Source organism: Apostichopus japonicus, chromosome 16 (assembly GCF_037975245.1).
Source record: "Apostichopus japonicus isolate 1M-3 chromosome 16, ASM3797524v1, whole genome shotgun sequence".
In the NCBI taxonomy this organism is placed as follows: Eukaryota; Metazoa; Echinodermata; class Holothuroidea; order Aspidochirotida; family Stichopodidae; genus Apostichopus; species Apostichopus japonicus.
This window is the reverse complement of record NC_092576.1, coordinates 23,366,216-23,392,046: the sequence shown is the minus strand read 5'-3', so window position 1 is coordinate 23,392,046 and position 25,831 is coordinate 23,366,216. Positions and strand designations below refer to the sequence as shown.

Genomic DNA, 25,831 nt, shown 5'->3' with positions numbered 1-25,831 from the left:
GCGTCCTTTTTATAATGGCCCCCACGATGTCATAACGACATACATAACTAGCTTATCTATTCAAATCTAAATTCAAATGGTGGAATGAAAGTCGAAATATTTACAACTTTGAACGTTGTTTTTCTCGAAGATGTTTCCGTTAGGATCGCAAGAAATTCCAAACATAATATTACTACTTAAATTCTATGAACGTTATGGAATAATGAGGTAAATAATTTTCACTTAGCGTCTTCGTAAGCAACCTAGTACACCATTTTGTACTCAAACCAGGGAGTTGTTATGGAACACCTTGCTAAAACCCCATGCTTTATTTGTGTATATTGTGTATGGCTGTGATACCGACGCGAAAAACTTGGGGAAAAACTTGGTTAATATCTTACGTTGCTGTTTAGTGAATACATGTAAAATTCTCCATGGACATGTCAAAAGTTTGGGAAAACGGCGACAAAGGCAAAGAGCTGCTTTAAGTTACTGCACTCTCTATATCCCATGGAGTGAAAACCCACTCTAATGTTACTCTTAGCTGGATAGGGATTAGGGACAGCTCTAACGAGAGTGAAAACCACTCCAAGTTTAGAGTAAAAATTTTTATTCTTAGCAGAATGTACACTCCCTTTCACTCCTAATAAAGAGTTAAATCCCAGTGTTGTATTCCGTGTACTGCCCTTAAGTGTAAATACAACTATAAAAACTAAAAAAAAAAATCAAGGACAATTGTCAAGTCTTCTCCAACTTTATTTTAGGGACACATATAATTCAAAGTCTTGCAGAAACAGAAGACAGATAGAGACAATAAACAGACGCGTGAGACCATGGTTCCCATCTTCTGCTGCTCAATAAACAGACACGTGTGTGACCATGGTTCCAAGAAATAAATAAAATTTACCTGCAGGGCTGCAAATGGTCCATCACACATATGAAAAAAAAAACAGTTTATCTATGTTACAAAACTTAGGAAGAAAAAAACATCACAATATACTACACAAACGTACTATATTCTAGTTTAACAAAGCGAAAACAAATGAGACTCTATATATTTCAAAAGAAATGAAATGTGTAACACTCCTTCATCAGAGTCAAAGTTACATGACGTTAAGAGACCATCACACCCTATGTCTTTTACACTTACAGAACACGAGAAATCCGAAATGTTTCATGAAACTTTGCATAACTGATGACATTGTAACACGATATTCATGAACAAGCATGATTGCATGAGAAGATAGACTAGAAAAGACAGTTGCAGCTTGATCAACGTCAGTGCCAATCTAAGCATAAGACGGTGAAATAGACAGTTGAACAATATTACATGTTAAACTCAGGGTTGGGCAACCTTTTTTAATAAATGGGCCAGATATAAGGACTGAAAAATTGACTGGGCCGGACCTAACCAACGACCTGCTGTAGATATCAAATATTTGATTCTGAGGACTTTCAAGCAATAGGTGTGTGTACCTAATCTGTTTTCACAAAAACATAATGTCAATACAGTACAGTTGATAATTAATGGGGAACATAGGCTTACCTGAGAGCATCATTAGTGCCGATAAATTCTAAGCAGCTAGCTGTTTCTTGTGATGATGTAAAATATATTGATTTTTTTTCTTTATCTGACATATCACGGGCCGCAAAAAATCACTGGCTGTGCCACATGTGCCCGCGGACCGCAGGTTTCCCACCTCAGACTTATATGAATAAAACCTATATTGTGTCATTTCTCTTTACACAAGTTATCAGGCTAGAGTTCAACTCAATCATCCAAGTAAAACCTTCCACCTTCCTATTTATGCTTTTAAACAGTTATTTAAAACAACACCCAAATGACACTGATATTATTTAAATATTTAAGGGCCTGTTCCCATTCCAAGTCAAGTAATATTCAGATACAGTGGGTCACATACTGTCCCCAACTAAGAATTTACTAAGGATTAATCAGAATCGTCCTCGTGGTAATGACAGACACAACAAACATTTAAGACGCCTATTCGACATTCATTTGAAATAAGTATAGCAAATAGATCACTTGGGAGTCGCAATTAAGTACGGTTCAAGTGATATTTGCTTTTCGGAGACACATTTTTTGATCAGGGAGTACAGAGCTGAAATTTGGTACTCAGAGATATGCACCAAGTTTTTGAATCTGTAATTAGAGACAGCGTTCTGCCTAAACTTTTGGAAGTTGGAGGCACACAAAGTCACCAATTTCTCCCAGTGGATACGCTTTTTACATTTTGGAACCAATTTTGAAGGGATGTAGTACCAATCAAATGGATCCGAGGGTATACTGATACAGACTGTGAAGATGTATCATATTAGTGCATATCTGTATCAAAAAACAAGCCGAGTTTAATCCCATCTCGCAACAATCAGTTCAAATTAACTAGCTTGTATGATACTGAGTATAGTGTTGTTTTGTTATAATCTGGTGAAACTCAGTTTCAATGTCTTCAGCAAACATATCATAAAACAGCATTAATCATCAAGATCAACCTTACCACCTAAGCACAGTACATCAGCTTATAATTATTTTGTGTAGCAGTGAAAAACGACTGCTCTTGACTTGACTAGGTTGAGTTTAGGGCTTTTTTTTCAAACAAAATTATTGATTTGGCCTTCATTTAATATGGCCAACTGTAGAGACTACTATCCAAATGCAATCATTGAAGTGCAAGTTTTGTTAAAGATCCTGCAGAGAGAAAAAGGGCATTATTTACAAACATGTGACGATAAGTTCTCACTTAATTACATCTGTCTGGAACTCATAGCTTACAATCATTGCAACATAAAGACTTAACCTGCTGTACCTAACTAATTTCTTAGGCCTACTTAGCCTAGCCTATAGCGTAATTTAGATTAGGCTAAAGCCAGGCTCGGCCTGGATAACAAAAACAAAACGAAAATCAAATAATTTCGCTCCAAAGTTTCCTTGCAAAAATATAGGCTAGGCTTCAGCCTTGTCAATAGATCTGGCAGTGATATCGTTACTTAAAATGGTAGCATATGTACAGTAGCCTAGCCAATGCAATATTTTAACGTCATTAGCATGAGCTACGGATATGCTGGCGTTTATGTGACTCGACAGTTCAAAATTTTTACTTCAGCGTTACACGTAAGACCTGGGGAACGTTAGGCTAAGAATAATTTTAAAGCTAGGGCCTAGCTTCAAAGAACGGCAAAATATGGGGAATTACTTCCACTTCCAAACAAGTTTGCACCAAAGAGTTTGCTGGCATCATCAACAATCAAAATTCAACTGATGATGAGTTGACTTAGACTGTATTAATTCGAAAATCCGGGTTAAATTGAGACTAGAATCACTCGATTGTTATTGAGGAATGTCGCGGCGTGTATATACGACGTATATATGATATTGTACGTGCTATACTGCTGTGCTGTACCTCCGGGCATTTACATTCTGTATCTTAATTAATCACATGATATAGTGCCGAGGACCTCAATGGACGAACCATTTGCTCTAAACTCCGAGCGAACAATTCAAAATCAGTATTCACTCATATATTGCAAATTTCCATAATTTTGGCTCTCTTTAGAGCCAAATGTCTTCCGATCGACATTTAGAGGGGAAATTTCACACATCAGTAACTTGTTATAAAACACCTAGTTACGAGACAAGCAAACCAACTTAAATAAATACATAAATAAATGTTTATGTCTTCGCTATTTTATCAATAAAGGTCAGAATGGACAGCCCTGCAGTTTTAAAACGAAGTTTCATCGCCAGTATCATGCTTTTAATCTTTGTCGGATTCTACGTTACGCAATATTCAACTTTATTTGTGCAATCAAATGGTAAGATCATCAATGTATTAGTAAATAATATCAACATTCAATGACAATTGTGGCAATTAATATGCAAGCTTTATCAATTCAAACTTTTAGGGTGTATTGGATTTTGAGACAACTTGCTTCTTGATAGATATATTTCCATAGTGAATATAATTATGATACTACCAAAGGCGGCGGAAGCACTTTGAATCTGGGGGGGCACCAACGTCGAAGGGCACTTTGCAGAAATTCGATTGGACTGATGCAGCCTGATATTTAGTACCCTTTTAACTCTTATTGTATTATCTTATTTGCGTATACACATCACTCCATCAACGCAGCCCCCCCCCCCAAGGAAACAATGCATACTAGCACTGCAGTATCTAATGTGCAAATTGGGAAAAAAGGAAAAAAACAAAATGAGGTGAAATCATTATAAAGTCCAAGTCCCTGCACACGCGATCGATACATGCATGAAAGCAAATGAAGTATGTCAAAATACTGAAAGAAAAGTAATTTTCTATGTGTTTTTTAATGGTTAAACTGATATTATTATGATCATTATTATTGTAACGACTTTGCCAATAATTCTAACCGATTTGGAAGGGTTATAACACGGCAAATGATTGTATGTTATTGGCATGCGATGTAATAACGGATGCATGCCTATATGATATGCATATTAACATGTTGAACGCGCGCGAAGCGCGCGAAAAATTTTAGTAATATTTTTCGGGCAGGTCGTTACAGCCCCCCCCCAAATCAAATTGGGCTCCTACGCCTGTGGTAGTAAACAAAACTTCCCGAAATATTTCATTTGACGTGGGTTTCGCTTTGGGTTTCGCTTTTTTATTTACAAATTTTATGTAGAAAAAGGGCACATTTTTCATCTGAGGAAAAGTGGGGGGGCACGTGCCCCCTGTGCCCCCCCGGTTCCGCCGCCCTTGGATACTACCGTTGCTAATGCATGTTGAACATGTAGTCTGAAGTCAGAGACGCCGTTAACATTTTTTTTTTGTGGAGAATATAACATACTAATTTGTAATCTAGAGTCAGTGATCCAGCCGTATTATTAATGAGTCTGAATCTGATTGTTTAAAAGGTAATTTCTAAAACTAAACATTAGTCTTGCAATTTTGACTTCTAACAGTTATTGCGAACGATTTACATCATAAAATTAAATCATTTATGTCTACCGTGAGCAATGAAGTGACATTTCGGTGTTGAATTGCTATTTTCTAACATTTACTAGTAGAGTATAACTCTAATAGCAATAGGCTTTTATGGTGTATCACAGCAAACGTAATTTTGTATTTAATAGATCCCTCTTACCTGTCAATATTCACTCCAATCTACCTCTTATAACAACTGGTGACATCTTTGCACGGCTCCCCAATCTCCAGGGATCACTGCCCTTGTTCTTCCAATATTGCCATTTTGACGTAATATTATGTGTTCTGGTCTATTTTATAATCGATCAGTATTTTAAGCACCATGCCCAAGAAAACAAGAAGTTTAGGAATGGAATGATAACAGTAGTCTTATCAATCTTTATCACATAAACACTAGTGTCTACAGTGATCTATCAAGAGTAGCATGCATTTTAATGTTGTCTGACTTACTTGCGTTGTATTTCTATCCATTAAGGTTTTAACAGATATGCCGAATCGATCGCTAAAAATATACCCACACGTGGAAGAAATGACTCGGAGATTTAACCTAATACTACGATAGCACCACACGTTGGCGGTGTACACATTGATTTAGATGTGTCAGTCCTTACAGTAGACGAAATGTACGACAGATTGGTCCTCATCACAGCATTCTCTGACAATCACTACAAAGAAGCGATGGGTTACATCGGAACAGCTCAAAAATATATGCCTGGAAAGAGAATAATAGTCTACGATCTGGGCTTGTCAAACACTATGAAACGAAAAGTATGAATATGTAATTTTTTTTTATTTGTCTAAAGTACGGAAGTCATAAGTAAGTAGGTATGTTTATTTAAATTATTAATTATAATGGCATATGAATAATTCATTTTAGTAGGATAAGATTTTCACATGATTTTAGGATAACCTACCTTCCAGTCATGTACCTTTCATACATATTTCAGTGGCAAATTAGAACACTGTGTATAAAGTGATAGCCTCCGTATGGCTTGAAATACATGGAAGCAATAAATATAACTATGTTACGATGTATTTATGAATTATTCATGTTTAATTGACCTAACAATATCGACATATTGATCAAGTCAATTGCTTTAACAGATTTGGACTTACGTTTGCATCCGGGACGACGACTTTCGTCATGCAGAAAAACACTTGCTAGCTAATAAAATATGTACTTAGTTTATTAAAGTAGCAAGAATTGCTATACTTAAACATAATAACAAACCATTAAAATCGATATTCTGTCAGAAGTCTCTCAAATTAAGCTGCGTACATATTAAAGCATAAACTGATCATTCTACACTTTCGGTTAAGTCCATAATATTACACTGCACCGGGTAAAACACTGTTCTTGCTTGCAACAATTCTAAACCCTGACCAATATCATATGTGATTTATCGTTCAGGAAATTTACAGCAAGGAATTAAGTAGCACTTTTTACGTTCGTAGGTCGACTTGACATCGTCATCTTATTCTTTCACCGTGATGAGCAATAGCAATTAAGTATATCTATACATTTCATTCCATTTAGGGACAAAAAAAAGGATGAGGGAATCTAGGACTGTCCTCTCTTTGAGCTGGGCGCCATAGATGGGTGGATGCGATGAGTGAAATTCATCTTGCTCAGTATTGACCCACACATTTGAGCTGCATAATACCAGAAGTACTTTCGTAGCAGTTGTAACATGGAACTACTTCACGTGCATTAGACCATCATGGTGAACTTTGATATCATTGTCCATTACTTTCCCAAATTGTTTTGTATTCTTACTGTTTCTCGTATTTTGCGGTTTACACAGGTCAGAAAGCTATGTGATGTCAAACTTCGACGCTTTCCATTTAACAATTACCCACAACATGTCAAAAATTTGCAATCGTATGCGTGGAAGCCAGTTATCATCAATGTGAGTTACAGTTCATTTTCATGGAATGATTTAGAGCCAGTTACTGAGTTACTTACGTACTAGAAACTACCGGAGGAGCAAATTAACATAAAATCATCATTAATAATGACTCGACAGTTATTTTGTATGGCGAACAATGCTCCAAAACTGTTAAACGTGATATGACTCTGTTTATATCATAACATTTCAGTGTTTCTATATATGCTAAGCTTAATGATTTGAGCAAATCTAAAAGTTACAACACTACACCTACACAGCTGCTAGTGTTAAGTGATAGACTGAATACTTCACTACGCTGTTCGTTATTTGCATTTAGCCAAATTGGCATTTTATAATAATATTGTTGAAGTTTGAAGGTGTCTGACACCATGGCAATTTGAAAAGAAAGGCAATATGAAAAGGGGGGAAAGGGGGAATTGCAAAGTAACTCAAAGTGAATGTTTTTTTTTTATATATATACAAAGAGGAATAAGATGTTTCTTTCAGCTATATTTGGACAAAAGAATGTTTCTTGTGTACACTTTTCCCTTGACTAGAAAACTTGTTAGAACAAAAATGGCAAACACACTGTTCTTGTGGTTGCGTCCGGCTGTGACCTTAAAATATCATTCAACTAAAAAGGCCTCCAAAGTATCGGTAGATAGAACTTTTCCACTGACGTGGAGTAATTGCGGTACATGATTACATCATGGCACATTAAAATTTACGCGCCTACACTGAAAAACCTTGCTCGCTGGAAAACTTATCACAGCAAAACCGTTGTAGGCCACCACACACAAATCATAACCCGTTGACATTACTGACACTGTTTGAGTTTTGCTCTAGTTAGCCTAACATAACCCTCTTTGCGTGTGTTGTATCAACTGACATAACGTGTAGTTCAGTTTTCCCGCCAAGTTTCATCCACTTTATATATTTCTTTTACAACTTTTGTTTACGAAGTGTTTCATCTAATTGACGATAAAATTATTGAAACTATCAGAAACATGTAATTACGTTATTTGCATAGTCCGAATGTTCGAGAACGACGCGCCCGAAGAACAACAGGTGCGCGATAAGTAGCCTACACTGATCCATCCTACTACGTATACTCTACATGTAGTACTGAGAATTGAGTGAGAGCAGATCAGAAGAGAGCTCGGAGCTGGCCGGCATTAAATCAGTTCGGAATATAAAAGTAAGGGATGAAGTTCAAATAAAAGGGAAATGATAAGTTAGTTAAGACTACGTCAGGTACTGATACTTCGGTTTGTGGCTCTAGTCCCGTATCTAATATATAGGTTGCCTCGTTAGTCTAGTTCTCGAAATTTTACTTAGTACGTTAAACTAACTTTAGAACAATTTATACTCTAACATTATTACTATCCAAACTTCGTGTGATGGGACCTCAATGTTGGCTAACGTTAGGCCTAGTAGTTTAAAATAGACCATAGATAATTGACAAATTACGAGGAAAAGGGTAGTATTGGAGGTAACCATTTTGAAAATTGGACCTTGCTCCGGTTCCTCCAATTATTTGTGGTAGACTTTATCTACCAGAGCAAGTCCCAGTACTTGCTGTGATATTATTACTCAAATATATTTTTGAAATGGCTCACAGCCCTAATTTTGCTGAAGGAATGAGTGATTCTCTTCAGGCTAAAATTAAGGAACACAAACTTATACTCAATATGGCATTTCCTGAGGCTAGACTGAAATCAAAGCACCATTTTGCTGAAAATTATCCAGAACAAATATGGTTATTTGGACTTTTAGTTCAAGTCTCCACAGTAGGGTTCCAAGCGTTACACAATTTCTTCAAGAGAATCATTCGAAGTGTTATTAACTTCAAGAATATACTAGTTACTTTAGCCAATAGGTATGAAAAGATGGATACATATCCTTTGGCTTTCCCACATTTCTTTGGCTTACCTGTTGTTGTAGAGAATTTGACAAGTATAACTATTACATTTCTCTCAGAAGCTACGAAGAGTGTTACCCCTGATGTCCTTAATTCATCCACAATCTCAGTCCTATTTGATAGAACAAAGTATTCTAAAAGCATGTTTGTGACTATTTCTGATTCTGATGGCATAGCATAGTTTGCAAAAATTAAACTTATAACAGTTAACAAGGATATTTTTTGTGGTAAAATGTTTTGAAAGTGGATTTGCAAAGTATATGGGGGCATACATTGTAAAGGAGACAGATATATTTAAACTAATCCATCAAAGAGAGTCTAGAGACCTGGATTATTACTATCCATTGGCATTGGCAAGCTATTCAAATCATGGAAGTAAAGTAGTCGTCTTAAAGCACTATTTGGCAATGGGGAAAAAAAAACAGTGAGACTTAGTACCGCTTTTATTTGATTTCTTTGTGTTTCATTCCATATAGATACCACACAAGCTACAGTATGGAACCTTTGAAATTAAGGTTGATCATATCTGACTCGGATATCATGAAGCTCTGCCTTCAAGAGCGCCCAAATTCAGTTGAAAGTTTTAAAAAAATTATTAAAATAAAGTGAACATTACCTATGAGTTTACTCTACATTATGCAGATTCAGATTTTGGGAGAGATGTGGAAAATTTAGTTAACATTAGTGATTTGGTCCAGAATACTGCAACAGTTAAATTAGTTACCAAAGCAGTACCCATTCCAGCACTTTCTCCTCTTGATTTAAGCATTGCAAGCTGTAGTAGCTTCCTTATGGTGACTCGTTAGAGGAAAGCTCATATGATACAATGGTCTTCAGCTCCTCTGATGATATGAAGTCTTTGCAAATGAAACTAAGGCAGGGTTCATGACCAGAGGAACTTTATCTTCTTGAGCTAAAACCGAAGTTACAGTTAATGTTTGAGTTAGGCAATTCAACTTACCTTGGGCAAGGACATGAAAAGCCATCTTTTGGATGCAATATATAATGCATTGCGGCAATTTAAAGGATGTTGCAAAGCAATTCTGGCAAAGAATCAGTGTCTGAGAGAAAAAGGATCAAAAGTCAATTCAAGAAAAAGATTGACCACTGGCAGTGCGACATGAACACCAAAACGTAAAGACTGAAGAGGATCGAGCTTATCTTCCTCCCGGAGGCCGGAGCTTCCTATTGGTGAAGACAACACAACTAGAACTCGTCTTATTACAGACATGTCAAAAAAAGAACAAGAAAATAACCGCAATCCATTCCCATTTGTATCTTACATGCGCTTACAGAAGGAGGGAGTTAGTAATGAACACACCGTCAGTCAAAGAGGTACTTGAACGATGGCCCGTGATTTTCCTGGAAAGTGATGAAAGTGATATGACCTATATTAATATATTAATAAAATTAGCTAGATCTTAGCTATGTTGGATATATTCAAGTTGCAATGATGATTAGTAATGATTCCAAATCTTAGTTCTCACACTGTTACTAAATTGCATTGTTGGTAATGTTCAATGGACTTGCAAAGAACCATGAATCATACATTGTCAAAAATCGCAGATGCGTGGAAGCTTCCACAAAATGATATCTTACGATCACCATTTTAACTTCGTAACCATAACTTTGAAACAGCTTTGAACAATGAAAGGATCTAATTGAAATGTATTTATTGTGAAAATTACCGTATACACACGGTCTCTATATAAATTGCAAAGCCACTATAGTTTGTGCCAGAAGAATCTACCATATGACGTATAGCAGCAACCAATCTTTGCTTCTCTTGGAATTTGCTCTAAATATGAAGATATTTATAATATTTGTGGCTAAAAACAAAATGTGTGACAAAAATAAGAACTCTTCCAAGCGAGATGATATACCAAATTGGAATTGGTCTCAAGTCCGAGTGCATAAAAATGGACTCAAGCAATATAAACGGGTATATTAAACATTTCTTTGTGAGTTTACTGTATGGGTGAAATCTACATTAAATACCCTTTTGTTACCACTTCTGTGTTACAACTTCTGTTTGTTACCACTTGTGTCCAGTGGTGTTATCGTTTGTTGTGTTGGGCAATCAATCTCGAAAAGCTTTATACAACAGACACATCCCTACATAGGATTCATTGATTAACAGTAAACTGTAACTTTGGGTTCGTATTTTGTATAGATGCTTGAATTTGTTTGAAAACAAATTAATCATAAATATCAACCCCAAAGTACAAGGATAACAATACTCCCGTTACAAAGATTTTGATGCTGAAAGTAGTCAATGATGCGTTTCCAAATTTCCTGTGATTTGATTAATAGTGTATCGGCTTGTAACGTTACTGTCCATTGTGTAGAAATAGCGAAGTTTGTACTATAGGCTATCATAATACGAGTGCACTCAAATATCATAACGTTAGGTGTTGTTGACAAATTGTTGACACTCATTGTACGCCTTGTTGTAGTTGAATTGTTTCTAAGAATATATCTTATATTTGGATCATTCTTTTGATCAAGAAATGTTATGAGTTGAGACAATTTATGACTCTTGTGGGGAAAATGTAATTATGTAAAGTGTGCATTCAAACCACAGTAATTTCTTCATCGCAAACGTCCTTACAGTTCGCAGTCCCTTTGACCACATGCTTCAGATAAACTTTTTGTGAGTGTAAACTATATACTTCATACTTCAGTCGTCAAAAGTAGCCATTGGCGCTTGAGTTTTCAATCGACATTGCGTATAAAGTTATTTACATACTGCAATAGGACCGGGGTCGAAACTAGCTGAAGTTGAGCCGACTTGCTTATAGTGGTTCGGGAAAAAGGAAAAGTTTGTTCAACTTTGAGTATAATTGCATGGGGTAACTGTTAATGGTTAACTTACGACATAGGCTCATAAACGTTGTAAGCAAGTACTAGGCCTTTAAGGGCGTGCTCTTGTGCCATTGATATCACTACGTAATATTTTCTACTAAGTATTTTTTTTATTTATATTTGTCTCTAAGTTCGGTATTTTTATTCTTGCATTTTCTCTTTAGGCACTCGTTTTACTTTGCATTGGGTCCCGACATACACAGCGTATTCATAGCCTATAACATTTTCATAGACGCTATGTAAGGGTGTTGTATACCCCGTACAGTGGTGTGCACTGTATGATGCCTAGGGGAAGCATACATGGTGAGTATTCTACGGAACAATTCCCGCTTCAGAATTTCAAAGTAATTTTGTTGTTGTACACTATTTAAAGCTTTCATCCTATGATTCGTTTTCATGTACTTTATAGACCTATCACTATAGGCATCCGTTGTACACAACCCAATGTTTTTCAAGGCTCATTTATAATTAAGTATTGTGCGTTCCTGTAGAGGTATTTTAAAGAGCATGTTTCCATGGAGGACTGTCGGCCGAAAGTTTTTTTTTTTCTGTGAGGACGCAAACCATTTTTAAGACGTTTCATCCCGCGGACACAACTCTTAAAATCCTGGTAACAATACTGCTTCCAAAGTTTCTCTGGTTAACTAAAAGTTCTTTGCAGTTCTCTTGCAATTCATTTAGGACCAGCAGTTTTCTTGAATAGCATCTAAGCATCACAGAGCACAGGCGCAGTGAACACAGTGTTCGGTGATAAACTTGTAATCATTTACATGCATTATGTAGAGAAAAAGAATGGAGGAAACTTCAAGGTGGTCAGGTTTTGACATCGTTAGTTTGATGTTCTGCTGTTAGGAAGTTACCGTAGTAGCTTATGACACAGGTTGCAAGAAACTAGAGACATGTAGCTATACTATAAACTATTAGGCCTATACTCGGAGTTTGAATAATATCCAAACATTACTGTGCGCTTTATTCGGATAATGCTGATTTTTTTTTGTTGGTCATCATGTGCTCCTATGCCTCCTGTCAATTCCAGTGGTTCATTCAAGGGGGTAATCTAGGAGTCCAACTAGAAGCCTGAAAGGTTGCCACTGGTTGCGTCATGTGTAAAGTTCAACGTTTCATTGTGAAAACGTGTCTACATATATTTAAAAACAATGTGTGTATTACCAATGGCAAGGATGACATGAATAAACCCCTTTTTGCATAGCCGTTACTTACCTACTTGTCCCAAAGGTAAACAATACTGGATTTCCTAAATACTGCAAGAACAAGAAATAAACAGTTATTCCCTGCTAAGAGGGGTCTTCCTCCATTGCTGTAGTTCCCATGTGTGAGTGTGTGTGTGTATGTGTGTTTGTATACATTCATCAGAACTAGTAACCAATTGTACTTTCTCTTGCCAGGACATGTCAGAAACTCAAATTGAGATGGATGAGAGCCAGAGGATTCTTGTCTTTGGAGAGGACCCTTCTCAAATTCCCATCATTATAGATGCAAACATCGTGCTTAACAACATAAGAAGTTTTCCATAAGCTGTCGCTTTCTACTTTGCACTTCATTACCGCCTCAATTTGGAATACCATATGATCAACAAAAAACCCTGGTGTTTGAACAAAAAAGTATTATTCAGCCTGGATGGAAAAACATTAGCCCTAAGGTCCGAAGCCTGAAAAACAAGCTAATGATATATAATCCAATTATTAGTTTGGACAGCAAGTTAACAGTTAGAATCAACACATTGATTCATCAGAAATAAAGTTAATGTCATGCAAAGAAAGAAACATTCACAGGCATATTATACTAAGTGAATTTATCCTGTGTTAGATTGGACTGTTATGTTTTATATGCCATAGAAGGAAAGCCACATTAAAAGGCATATTGTAATACGTTTTTTTATTCTGTGTTAGTGTGTTTTGTCATGATTCATATTTTATTCATCAGGTAAACAAGTTAATGTCACAGAAAGAAAGACTCATCCAAAAGCATATTGCCATAAGTTAACTTATGCTGTGTTAGTTTGGACTGTTACTGTTTTTTTTTTGTTAGAAAAAGGAGACGAGAGGAAGAAAATTTAACAGGCATTCCACTAAGTAATAGTCTCTGCCAATAGTTTGGACATCAAATAATAACTAAAGTCAACTTAGATATTGGTTATAATGTATACTCAGACACAATATGTTATAATGGTTTCTATGCTCATTTTCAAGTTACTTTTCTTTGTGCATTTGCTCTTCCTTGGAAATGCATATATGTACACTATTGATGATTTGTGTCAACCCAATTGATTCTATGGGAGAGTAGTACTCATTTACAGACGACAAAGTTGGACATTGGTGAAAGACTAAAAACCCTGCAGAAGAAGATCTGGTTAATATATCATCATATGTATAGGCGTATATATATTGTTATTTTTGCCAAATGGTCAGTTAGTTCTAAATAAGTGTTTATCTCACTGTAGCTTATTGTCTATAATATTTAGTTATGATGAACACAATCAATAAAGGGCACAAGTTAAATGTTGTATACAACATGTTATCTTAGATGTAATGAAAATGAGCAAACCACATGTTCATCACCACTTCTGGATGATGTGTTAGTTATTCATGCTTCCATATCTATCAAATAACAACTTCAAAATTCTTGAGCTAAATAGCCCACATCTGTAGACTATACATGTAAAAGTCAGCCCAGAACAGCATTGTTACAAAGTGCACAAGTAATATGTCAACTATTGTCAAACACTACTATTACGTCTGCTTTACAGCAGTTATGCTTAGAGCTTGTTTCTGCAAGAGTCTCATAAGTCTTTTGTTTTTAAATGACAGTCTAGTATAGTTTTAAGAGTAGAAACTCTGAGGAATCCACTAACTTTAATGAATTTAGAACACTGTAATTAGAGAAAAAAATGATGGCTTTGTAAGATAAGTGTCTTGTTCTTAAAGTTATTGCAAGCACTGGCTGCCTTAATCATTTTAATGTCTGTAGTGTCCAGTGTGAAACTAGTACTGGTATACAGTTATACAATTGACACAACTGCTTGTGAAAATATGGGGTAAATATTTCATTAAAAAGTTTAAGCACCTTTACGTTATTGTGTCACAAGGTGCACATTACTGTTTTGTTTTAGGAATGTTAAGTTTTTTCTGTCAATATATTTGAAAGGAATAAAATATATATTATAAAACTCATGTGACTTCATTGCTCAGTTCACCTAACTTTAAAAAGCCGAGGTAACTTGCTGTATAGACATTTATGTGTTGTATCAACTAGTAGCCAGAATATACTGTTAATCATACTAAACCATTTGTTTAATGAAAACTGAAGAAGAGTGTGTGTGGTAGACTTTTAAGATTTCGTTGATTCAACAATCTTACTCTGTTGTCATAACTTGTCATGTCTAGTAGTTACCCATTCAAAAAAGTTGCTAGTTGGAAAAATGTATCCAAATTAAATTAACTTGAAATGAGATTAATTGAATGAACTTAAGAATGTCAATGTAGCAAGTTACCTCGACTTTTTCAAGTTATCTCAACACATTGGGTTTTACATGATCACTTTGAGCTTAAATTTGAGCCAAACGAGATGACATTACCCATCAACCCGTCTGCCAGCTCTCGCTGCAGAATCTCTCTGATTCACATTAATTTTGCCTAACGCTTTAAACCACCTTCAATCTCTCCCGTAGACCAACATGTAGGATACTTATGCTCTTCAAGAACTAAGGATAATAGATCATGATGCTGGATGGAAACATTCAGTATAGACCAATTAGGACTATATGTCTTGGTTAATTGATTCGGTACATTACACTGTCTGTGGTGTGTCGCTGCTCTTGATGGCGCTGTTGCTGTCCTCGCAATGGGTCGTGCAAGGGACTTAAAAATATCCTTAGAAACCTTTTTGGCATTTTTGATATTCTTTTTGTTTTCTACAGCTCTCTTTAAATGAATTTGGCGCAATTTATTACGGAGATGCTTCCATACGATTCAAAAAATCGCTGAAAGTACTTCTTCCGGGAATTCAACGTCACCATGGTTACATGACGAATATTCTACACTTTGATCCAACAAGATCTCATCATTATAAACGGACTGTACCAGCGATGTTTACCAAACTTGGCATAGACAGAGAAGAGTATCATAATTGTAACAACTCTGCTCCACATATACAACCAGGAACGCAGCTAATTATAAATAGCACCACCATTCAAACCAAGCTAATGCAACCGTGGTTACAGTGCGCTCTAGACAAGGAGTGTATCACACCGAAAGGATCAAGCAGAGAAAACCACCGACAAGACGCTTCTGCAATCACTCTCCTTGTTTATAAAAACCTGTTCGGAGAATGGACAGAGGAGGACAACGATACCCAGAAAATGCAAGCAGTCGTTGATGTGTTGAGAGAGTCAAACGGATTTGAATGGAATCCTGAATATTGCTTACATGGAAAGAAATTGTGACTTCATGTTGTGTAGAAAACCGAAATCGAGCTGTGATAATGATTATTTTTTATGAGGTTATAGTCTTGTCTGAAAAAAAAACGAAAATTGCTATTCATGGTAGAATGAACGGGGTGAACGATCGTGACAGTTTTTAAATTTGAAAATACGTGTAAGATGGTCAGCTCTTACATAAAGTTTTCTTTTGTTCCATAGTTTTGTTTATTAAGTACAATGTACAGTGCTCACTGTACAGAAGGCTATCATTTGTACAGTGTGTGTATTTGTATGTTGCTTGTGGTGTTAAAAGGAGGGGGATTAAGATCTCTCCTTCTGGGTTGCTAAGCAACTATCTTTGTTCTTCCTGGCAATTAGCCCTCACAGGAAATGGGGTCTGTGTACATATATTATAGGAACAAAGGAGTTTTGTGAGGGTATAGGGAGTTAGGCAGTTGGCCATAAGTATTGGAGCATGACAGTTGCAAAAGAGGAGAAATATAGTTTTAATGCTGGATAGTTTGTTTTAAACCTTAATTTACAAGTTCAATTTACTGTAGTCCTTATGATTTTATGGAAGGAGTGATATTCTACTAACAGTCTTGGACATTATTTACAATAAAGAATATTATTTACTTAGAGGATATTATTTTACCATAAAGAATATTCCGGGACACCATTTGTTATAACTGACATTATTTTACCACAAAGGATATACACATTATTTTACTGGAGGATAGCCTGGGACTCTATTGCTTATTAATTAAAGGATACTATTTTGTTGGGATCAGACATTCATTATACCACTTATCTGTTCAACTATACACTGATGTCGTGGAATATCTGATGTCGTGGAAGACCTGTATCTGATGTCACCAGCACGCCAACTCACCAGAACAGATTTATAAATTAAGTGTATTTACTTTACTTTTGGGTGCGCACCTCACTACTGTAAGTTGTTTTATTTAATTCTTTGACTGGGCCCAGATCAGCTGTACTGTATATTGTTTGTTATTCATAATTATAATTTCTTTTGATCCAATCCAGTTGAGTTTTCTATTTTTTATGTGTCTTGCTCTGTGTTTGGTCTTCACACCAAACCCAGAGTTCTCTGATCAAGAAAAACATTTATTTTCAGTGGCAAACACCCTTGCATAAGTAAGGGACTATGATGAATATAATGTATTATTCATTTTTGTTGATTTCGATGATATTCATAACCAATGTAATCGTGATTTTGTATTTGTGTATGCGCGTGGATATGAGTGTGTTTCAGAAGCCTTGCTGAGAAGGCCAAAGGTCATTTGAGGTCACCAGTTATCACAATTTGAGAACCTTGCAATCTAAAGAAGGGCATCAGACGTCTCATACTTTGCATGAGGATGTATCATATTGTGCAGAAGAAGACGTTTGCTTTTTGTGGAGGTGAGAGGTTATTTTGAGGCCACCAGAAGTCTAATTAAAAAAAGAAACATTGTGAACACGATATCTCCAGAAGGGAAGCTTTACCAATATCATACTTTGTACTCCTATTTGCTGATGCATCACATTATGGGTAAGAAGCGGAAATGTTTGTGGTCACCAGAGACCGACATGTTGAATTAAGAGAATTAAAGGGAACATTTGACAAATTTCTTACCTAGTACAATAACGCTATCGTGTAAAATCGTGTTAGATGTTACAGTTCAAAAGTCAGTAAAGCTATCACATCACTCATGTGTTAATGTAATAATGCAATGTAATTACCTGATCATTTATGTACAACAATCTGTGGACTCTAATGCCCTGTGAGCTTGATATCTTAAGAATGGAGTCATCACCGTAACGTCAATGCATTGTGGTTAGAAACTAATTTCCAATAATATAAAAATAGCACTTGTTTTAAGAAATCTAAATGTATCCTGAAAAAGCAGACACTGCATTTGGGGATTTACACCCGAGGCCATGTAGGTGTTTCTCAATTTTTATCGATTTGGGTTAGTGCCATTCAATTATATTATTACGATTTAATTTGTTGATAAATTTGTTTGTTTGTTTGTTTATGAATTAAAACATGGATGATAATACGTCATTTGTCAAGGGTAATTATTTCCCTATTATCTTTAATGAGGAATGCGTGATACCTACAGTCAACGTATGACAGGGCAAGCCCAATACGAATGCAGGATTGCACCTTTTTTTTCGTATAGATTACAACCAAGTCAGTCAATTTCGAACCAGTATGGGCGGCTTTTTGGGCAGAACATTACAACGATGAAACAAATAAAAAAAGAAAGAAAACTGAAAAAATATATATTTAAATACAAAATAAAACAAGTAGCACCGGGAAGTCAAATTTATCCACTTGTCAGAACAAAAGATCAATCGCCACCATAAGAACGAAGATGTATTGTAAGAACATTCGCACGAAATCAAAACGAACGCTCACACGCGAAACGAACGAGTGCTCAGAGCAAAAGGCTAAGCGCCACCATTAAAACTAGGATTTAGCATAATTACAAGGACAACTGCATGATCAATTCGATCGTTCACGCGAAACGAATGAACGCTTATGAACTAAAAGGACAGATGCCACTGTTTTGGTTTTCATTGACCGTGTTATATCACGTACAGTAGTTACGATATCTTGTATGCACGACACTTCTGTCCTACCACGCTGCACCCCACTTCACTCAGTCAGTGAACTGAGTGGGCTAATCGTCCTGTTGTAATTGTGCCCACAAGAGAATGTATACACCGGGGTAGACTGAGGCAGACGAGGGACACTGCCATACTGATTATCACAGACACACCTTGTCACCGTAGCCAAGTGAATATGGTCCTGATGATATGACGCTAAGACACAACATTTCTATTCAGCAACATCCGGTTGCACCGATGCGGTGCGCTGAGGGCATTCCTAAAAATATCTAAGAGGCCTGCTTAGTATATCTCCCTCTGTTTGTGTTGATTTTGCCGGCTGCTCATATTTGCCCTCTGTTCGTTTTGATTCTGTCCCAATGTTCGGTTTGATTTATGGGGAAAACTTTTAATTGTGGGCGAACTTTCATTAAGTTCGCACAGTCATGTCGTTGGTCGATGGCTTGGTGTCGCCTAATTTGGTTGTTTAGTCAGTTTTCTTTTGGTGTATCTTTTTCCTATTGTTAGCTGTATGATCATGTTAATTTTCTTCATTTTGGTCTGTTTATTTTTTCTTTTTATGTTTAGAATGTTTTATCTCTTTATCCTCTCAGTCTATCTGTTATGCAATACATTCTTATTATTGTTCCTTTTCATCTTTTTTTCTTGTCTGTTTGTCTCGTTTCATCGTTCTATTGTGTAGCCAAATGGCCGCCCATACAAATGGCTGTAAACTGCCTACCGAGGGAGGAGTTCTATTCGGGGAACTCCAATATGCCCTAGAAAAGAACGTCACATAAAGTCAACGTCACAAAAGCAAAAGTCATTTACACAAGAATAGTAAACTTACCTACGATGTCTGATTTTAATACAATTAGATGTGCAATTAAGCAAGATGTAAGTTCATGTGAAAACGTTAATTATGTATTTGTGATGATTACAAGTTCTATCTGGAACGGCGGAGCCGGGGTACTGTTAAGGGTGGGCGTGGGGCAGTGCTAGGGGGGGGGCAGGGGATCAGGATTGGGTCGTCCCATTTTTTTTATACGGTTAAAATATTGTCCTTGAATAAAACCAAGACAATAGCGAAAAAATAACTAAATTCCATCCAAAACTGTGAACAGTCCTAAATTTATATGACAATCATAGCTTCCTCGTACATCGGTAGCTCTGTAAACGAAAAACCCAACTTCAGTCCCCGTACATGGAAACTGACACCTAATAGTAAACAGAACAAAACCCAAAATAGAACTCAGTAAGGTGGCTTGCTTTGACGCCCTAGCTTGACATCGGATTTGTTTATTCTTTCCTCCTTAACCACAATTAAATAGCATCCCCCAGATACCCTGATATCGTTGGTGCTCTATTTTGTAGAGTAAAGAAGAGATGCCGTGGTCATATCCGCCCCTCCCGCTACCTCCACCACCCCTTCCTCACCCTACCTACCCCAACCACATCAAAATGAGCTCCGCCGTCCATGTTTAGTATATCAACAAGTTCTAATGACAATCTTGATGCAATTATCGCAAGACTGGCAGGACACAAATATTCATTTCGTTTATGCCGTGTTAAGAACGTATACCTATCGTTGTCGAAGTGAACTCACTAACTTTCTTACTAGCTTACTAACACTTTGTTCTGTATAAGCTAGAACTTTGTTATTAAATTTGTTAAAACAACAATGATACCAATATACAATGGTAACAAGACCTTTGTCACTGTTCCTCTGACCAATAAGGGAATAGTGCTAACTTTGTTAAATAAGGCGAGGATAACAGCTAGGTACTTGACTCCATAAAGAACTCGGACATGTGGGTGTATAGAACCTAAAAATATATTGATACAATCACCGACTGAAACACCCCTTCATATGAAATCGGACATGTGGGTGTATAGAACAGAAAAAAATATTGACACAATTACCGACTGAACACCCCTCCACGTTAATCACACCCGTCACATATATCACACCCTTCACCTAAATCACAAAAGGGAATGATTGAATTCTAACATAGAAAAGTCTAGAAATCAAGAAACTTGATCTCTTTTCACGTCTTCTGATACTTAAAGTTCAAATGAGAATTTCAATCCAAAAGTTCGGTGAGCTTCAGGTCGCTGTCACTGTTTCACCAACTCGTCTTTTGGGCCACGCCCTTTTTAGGCCAGCGCCCCTTGTCTCCCTTTCTCCGCTGATGATGGTCGAGAACTGCAGGGTACAAAACACGTTAACTAGTATCATGTCTATGCATGCTCTGGAATTATCCCGAGGGAATTTATCATACGAACCCTTACCACAGTGAATCTTCCTGCAGATGTGAATTTCCCTTTTGGATATTGAAAACACATAACACATACTAACATAAATAATAACATAAACCCACCACCAAGTCCTAAATAATCATAAGCCTCCCAGTTCTATAATGCCCCCACTAACTGCTCCAATACAACACTTACTATATGCATACTATCTCTACCCCTAGGGCAGCTTCAAATGACCAGGATTATTCTAGAACATAATCTCTGTATCTGAAATATCATGCCATATCCCAAGACACAATTCTCCTCTCTAAAGTGATCCCTGATTGCATTATCTTGTAACACATATTACTAAGTATTAATGACATATCCCCAAGGCTAGAGCCAAAGTTACCTAGGTCGGGATACGAACCCCTACATTAACAGTGACACTTCAATAAACAAAATGTCACTGTTCACCTGTCCCCACATGTGTTTAACAAATATAAATAATGTGACTTACTTCACTGGGCTTTGACTTGCTCCCGCTCTCCAGGTACAGACTGGCGCCACGATACATCCACACAGAACCGGTTACTGGTCAAATTAACTCAGTGGTGACAAATAATATATGTTTTTTGCGTATAATATGTTGGCCTAGCAGGCTTAGCTTCAAGCATCTCAACAAGCCTGAATACAACTTAGTGCCCTCACAGGGTCTTACCACAACAGCAAAAACAACCAACCCACCACGCCCACAGAGGACACAGCCAGTCTTGTACAACTGTACCTTTTATACCCTGGGAGTCAAGTGTGAAATATTCTCCAACTCTGAAATGAATGCATACCATATACTGCCCAAACTTTACATAACACAAGACAAGACACAAACAAGGATCGCCGCCCATGCAAACAAGACAAATATGCAGGACACAAAGGGATAAAGCTACTACCTTCAAGTCAAGTTTTGCCATTCAGAGTCACTCAAGTGATACATACATGTAGGGCAATACAATAGGGACTAGCATTGTGACAACCTTATCACAGCAGTTTGTACCCGTTCTACCACAATATGATGAAAATATGTACTATATACCTATACTATATTGCTTATTACTGTGACGCAAACATTTGGTACTGTATACAGCATATAGATACGTTGTGTTAAGACTGCTTTAAGCTACTGGATTCTGCACTCACTCACTGAACTAAGGGGAACAGCAAAGAGAGGTAATACAACATTAACATTAATATCATATTCATAATTCTTACTAACTGGCTTTCATGGCGTTTAATTGAGTCGTTGTTCTTTATATGTAATTATGTACAAATCAAAATCATATTAACTTTGCTTCAACCCATAATTTACTATATATCATAACGTGTGTAGAGTGGTTGAGGTATTCCTGCGTAGCCTGATATAGCACACATTTTATACGGCTGATAACAAAAAATGGGTTGACGTTTTTTAGTTTAGTTTTTCAGTATAGTTTTGTAGGCGCTGTTCCTACATAAAATATGCTATAATTTTAACGGTGTCCTTTAATCGCATCCGATAATAATATGTTACCAGGCCGTGAACATTGTCATACTACTAAAGTTAAAACAGGTTTATGCGTCCCTTTTTTATGATTTTCTCAACATCATGGACCCCACGATGTCATAACGACATATAATACACAACTAGCTTATCTTTTCAAATTAAATTCAAAAGGTGGAATGAAAGCCGAAATATTTACAAACTTGAACGTTATTTTTCTCCGAACACCCCGAACATAATATTACTCCCTAAATTCTATGAACGTCATGGATAATGAGGTAAATAATTTTCACTTAGCGTTGTCGTAAGCAACCTAGTACACCATTATGTACTAAAACCAGGGAGTTGTTATGGAACTCCTTTCTAAAACACTATGCTTTATTTGTGTGTATTGTGTATGGCTGTGATACCGACGCGACTTTGGCGGATTGATATGAATGAATCTTATTTTAAGCAACGGCTCATAAATAAGAATGTTAGCTATTCATTGATTGGTTGAAATCAAACTAGTGGATTTTGGGAACTGCATTCGAGTACTTATTATCTGCAGACGTCCTTCATTACTCGCCAATTAATGCTCTTGACAGGGGAAAACAAACTTGGTTAATATCTTACGTTGCTGTTTTGTGATGAATACATGTAAAATACTCGATGGACATGTCAAAAGTTTGGGAAAACGGCGACAGAGGCAAAGAGCTGCTTCAAGTTACTGTACTCTCTATATCTCGTGGTGTGAAAAAAAAAACACTTTAATTTTACCCTTACCTGGATGGGGTTAGGGGACAGCTCTAACGAGAGTAAAAGCCACTCCAAGTTTAGAGTACATTTTTTTTTTTTTTTAGCAGAATGTACACTCCCTTTCACTCCTGTTAAAGAGTGATTTTTTTTTGTATATTCACTCCTAATAAAGAGTTAAATCCCAGTGTTTTATTCCGTGTACTGCCCTTAAGTGTAAATACAACTATATAAACTAAAAAAAAAAATCATGGACAATTGTCAAGTCTTCTCCAACTTTATTTTAGGGACACATATAATTCAAAGTCTTGCAGAAACAGAAGACAAATAAAGACTATAAACAGACACGTGTGTGACCATGGATCCCATCTTCTGCTGCTGTTGTGAAGCTTCTTCCTTCACACAACCGAAATTCCATTTAAAAAAAAAACAATTTCGAGCTCAATTTTACCCCTCCCCCCTTCCCATTAAAATCCACCCGCACAAGTAAAATTATACAATGACCCTCATTGAGTCGCCAGAAAAAATTCTGAGATTTGCCCCATTTTTGCCAAGCATTGGGTGGTGTTTGATTTCCAGTGAGATTATCAGACAGGAATAAACAAAATTTACCTGCAGGGTTGCAAATGGTCCATCACACATATGAAAAAAAACAGTTTATCTATGTTACAAAACTTAGGAAGAAAAAAACATCACAATATACTACACAAACGTACTATATTCTAGTTTAACAAAGCGAAAACAAATGAGACTCTATATATTTCAAAAGAGATGATATGTGTAAAACTCCTTGATCAGAGTCAAAGTTACATGACGTTAAGAGACCATCACACACACTATGTCTTTTACACTTACAGAACACGAGAAATCCGAAATGTTTCATGAAACTTTGCATAACTGATAACATTGTAACACGATATTCATGAACAAGCATGATTGCATGAGAAGATAGACTAGAAAAGACAGTTGCAGCTTGATCAACGTCAGTGTCAATCTAAGCATAAGACGGTGAAATAGACAGTTGAACAATATTACATGTTATACTCAGGGGTGGGCAACCTTTTTTAGTAAATGGGCCAGACATAAGGACTGAAAAATTGACTGGGCCGGACCTAACCAACGACCTGCTGTAGATATCAAATCTTTGATTCTGAGGACTTTCAAGCAATAGGTGTGTGTACCTAATCTGTTTTCACAAATACATAATGTCAATACAGTACAGTTGATAATTAATGGGGAACATAGGCTTACCTGAGAGCATCATTAGTGCCGATAAATTCTAAGCAGCTAGCTGTTTCTTGTGATGATGTAAAATATATTGATTTTTTTCTTTATCTGACATATCACGGGCCGCAAAAAAGCACTGGCTGTGCCACATGTGCACGCGGGCCGCAGGTTTCCCACCCCAGACTTATATGAATAAAACCTATATTGTGTCATTTCTCTTTACACAAGTGATCAGGCTAGAGTTCAACTCAATCACCCAAGTAAAACCTTCCACCTTCCTATTTATGCTTTTAAACAGTTATTTAAAAACAACACCCAAATGACACTGATATTATTTAAATATTTAAGGGCCTGTTCCCATGCCAAGTCAAGTAATGTTCAGATACAGTGGGTCCCATACTGTCCCCACCTAAGAATTTACTAAGGATTAATCAGAATCGTCCTCGTGGTAATGACAGACACAACAAACATTTAAGACGCCTATTGGACATTCATTTGAAATAAGTATACCAAATAGATCCCTTGGGAGTCGCAATTAAGTACTGTTCAAGTGATATTTGCTTTTCAGAGACTCATATTTTCTTATCAGGGAGTACAGAGCTGAAATTTGGTACTCAGAGATATGCACCAAGTTTTTGAATCTGTAATTAGAGACAGCGTTCTGCCTAAACTTTGGAAGTTTTGTTAAAGATCCTGTAGAGAGAAAAGGGCATTATTTACAAACATGTGACGATAAGTTCTCACTTAAATACATCTGTCTGGAACTCATAGCTTACAATCATTGCAACATAAAGACTTAACCTGCTGTACCTAACTAATTTCTTAGGCCTACTTAGCCTAGCCTATAGCGTAAGTTAGATTAGGCTAAAGCCAGGCTCGGCCTTCATAACAAAAACAAAACGAAAATCAAATAATTTCGCTCCAAAGTTTCCTTGCAAAAATATAGGCTAGGCTTCAGCCTTGTCAATAGATCTGGCAGTGATATCGTTACTTAAAATGGTAGCATGTGTACAGTAGCCTAGCCAATGCAATATTTTAACGTCATTAGCATGAGCTACGGATATGCTGGCGTTTATGTGACTCGACATTTCAAAATTTTTACTTCAGCGTTACACGTAAGACCTGGGGAACGTTAGGCTAAGAATAAATTTAAAGCTAGGCCCTAGCTTCATAGAACGGCAAAATATGGAGAATTTCTTCCACTTCCAAACAAGTTTGCACCAAAGAGTTTGCTGGCATCATCAACAATCAAAATTCAACTGATGATGAGTTGACTTAGACTGTATTAATTCGAAAGTCCGGGTTAAAATGAGACTAGAATCACTCGATTGTTATTGAGGAATGTCGCGGCGTGTATATACGACGTATATATCATAGTGTACGTGCTATACTGCTGTGCTGTAC

General features: G+C 36.7%; 2 protein-coding genes across 10 annotated transcripts in view; both read left to right on the top strand.

The window, feature by feature from the left end:
* The window catches only part of LOC139983388 (uncharacterized), a 67,127-nt gene extending 47,783 nt beyond the window's left edge, over window positions 1-19,344 (top strand). For 2 of the 5 annotated variants that reach the window (XR_011798645.1, XR_011798643.1), the window contains 4 exons: window positions 3,696-3,810; window positions 5,434-5,726; window positions 6,764-6,868; window positions 15,571-15,605. Coding sequence is in view for 1 of the 5 variants with exons in the window: in XM_071996912.1 (XP_071853013.1) it covers window positions 6,764-6,868; window positions 15,571-16,095 (630 nt within the window). In the remaining 4 variants the exon portion in view is untranslated. The other 3 variants (XR_011798644.1, XR_011798648.1, XM_071996912.1) reach the window with 3 other exon arrangements.
* The window catches only part of LOC139983391 (uncharacterized), a 92,911-nt gene that overhangs the window by 50,870 nt on the left and 16,210 nt on the right, over window positions 1-25,831 (top strand). The window contains exon 1 of one of the 5 annotated variants that reach the window (XM_071996920.1): window positions 21,979-22,155. The exons of 1 other annotated variant lie outside the window; for it this stretch is intronic. The gene's annotated coding sequence lies outside the window, so the exon portion shown is untranslated. Of the gene's footprint in view, window positions 1-21,978; window positions 22,156-25,831 lie in introns of those variants that run through there. 3 more of the 5 variants (XM_071996922.1, XM_071996921.1, XM_071996918.1) reach the window with 3 other exon arrangements.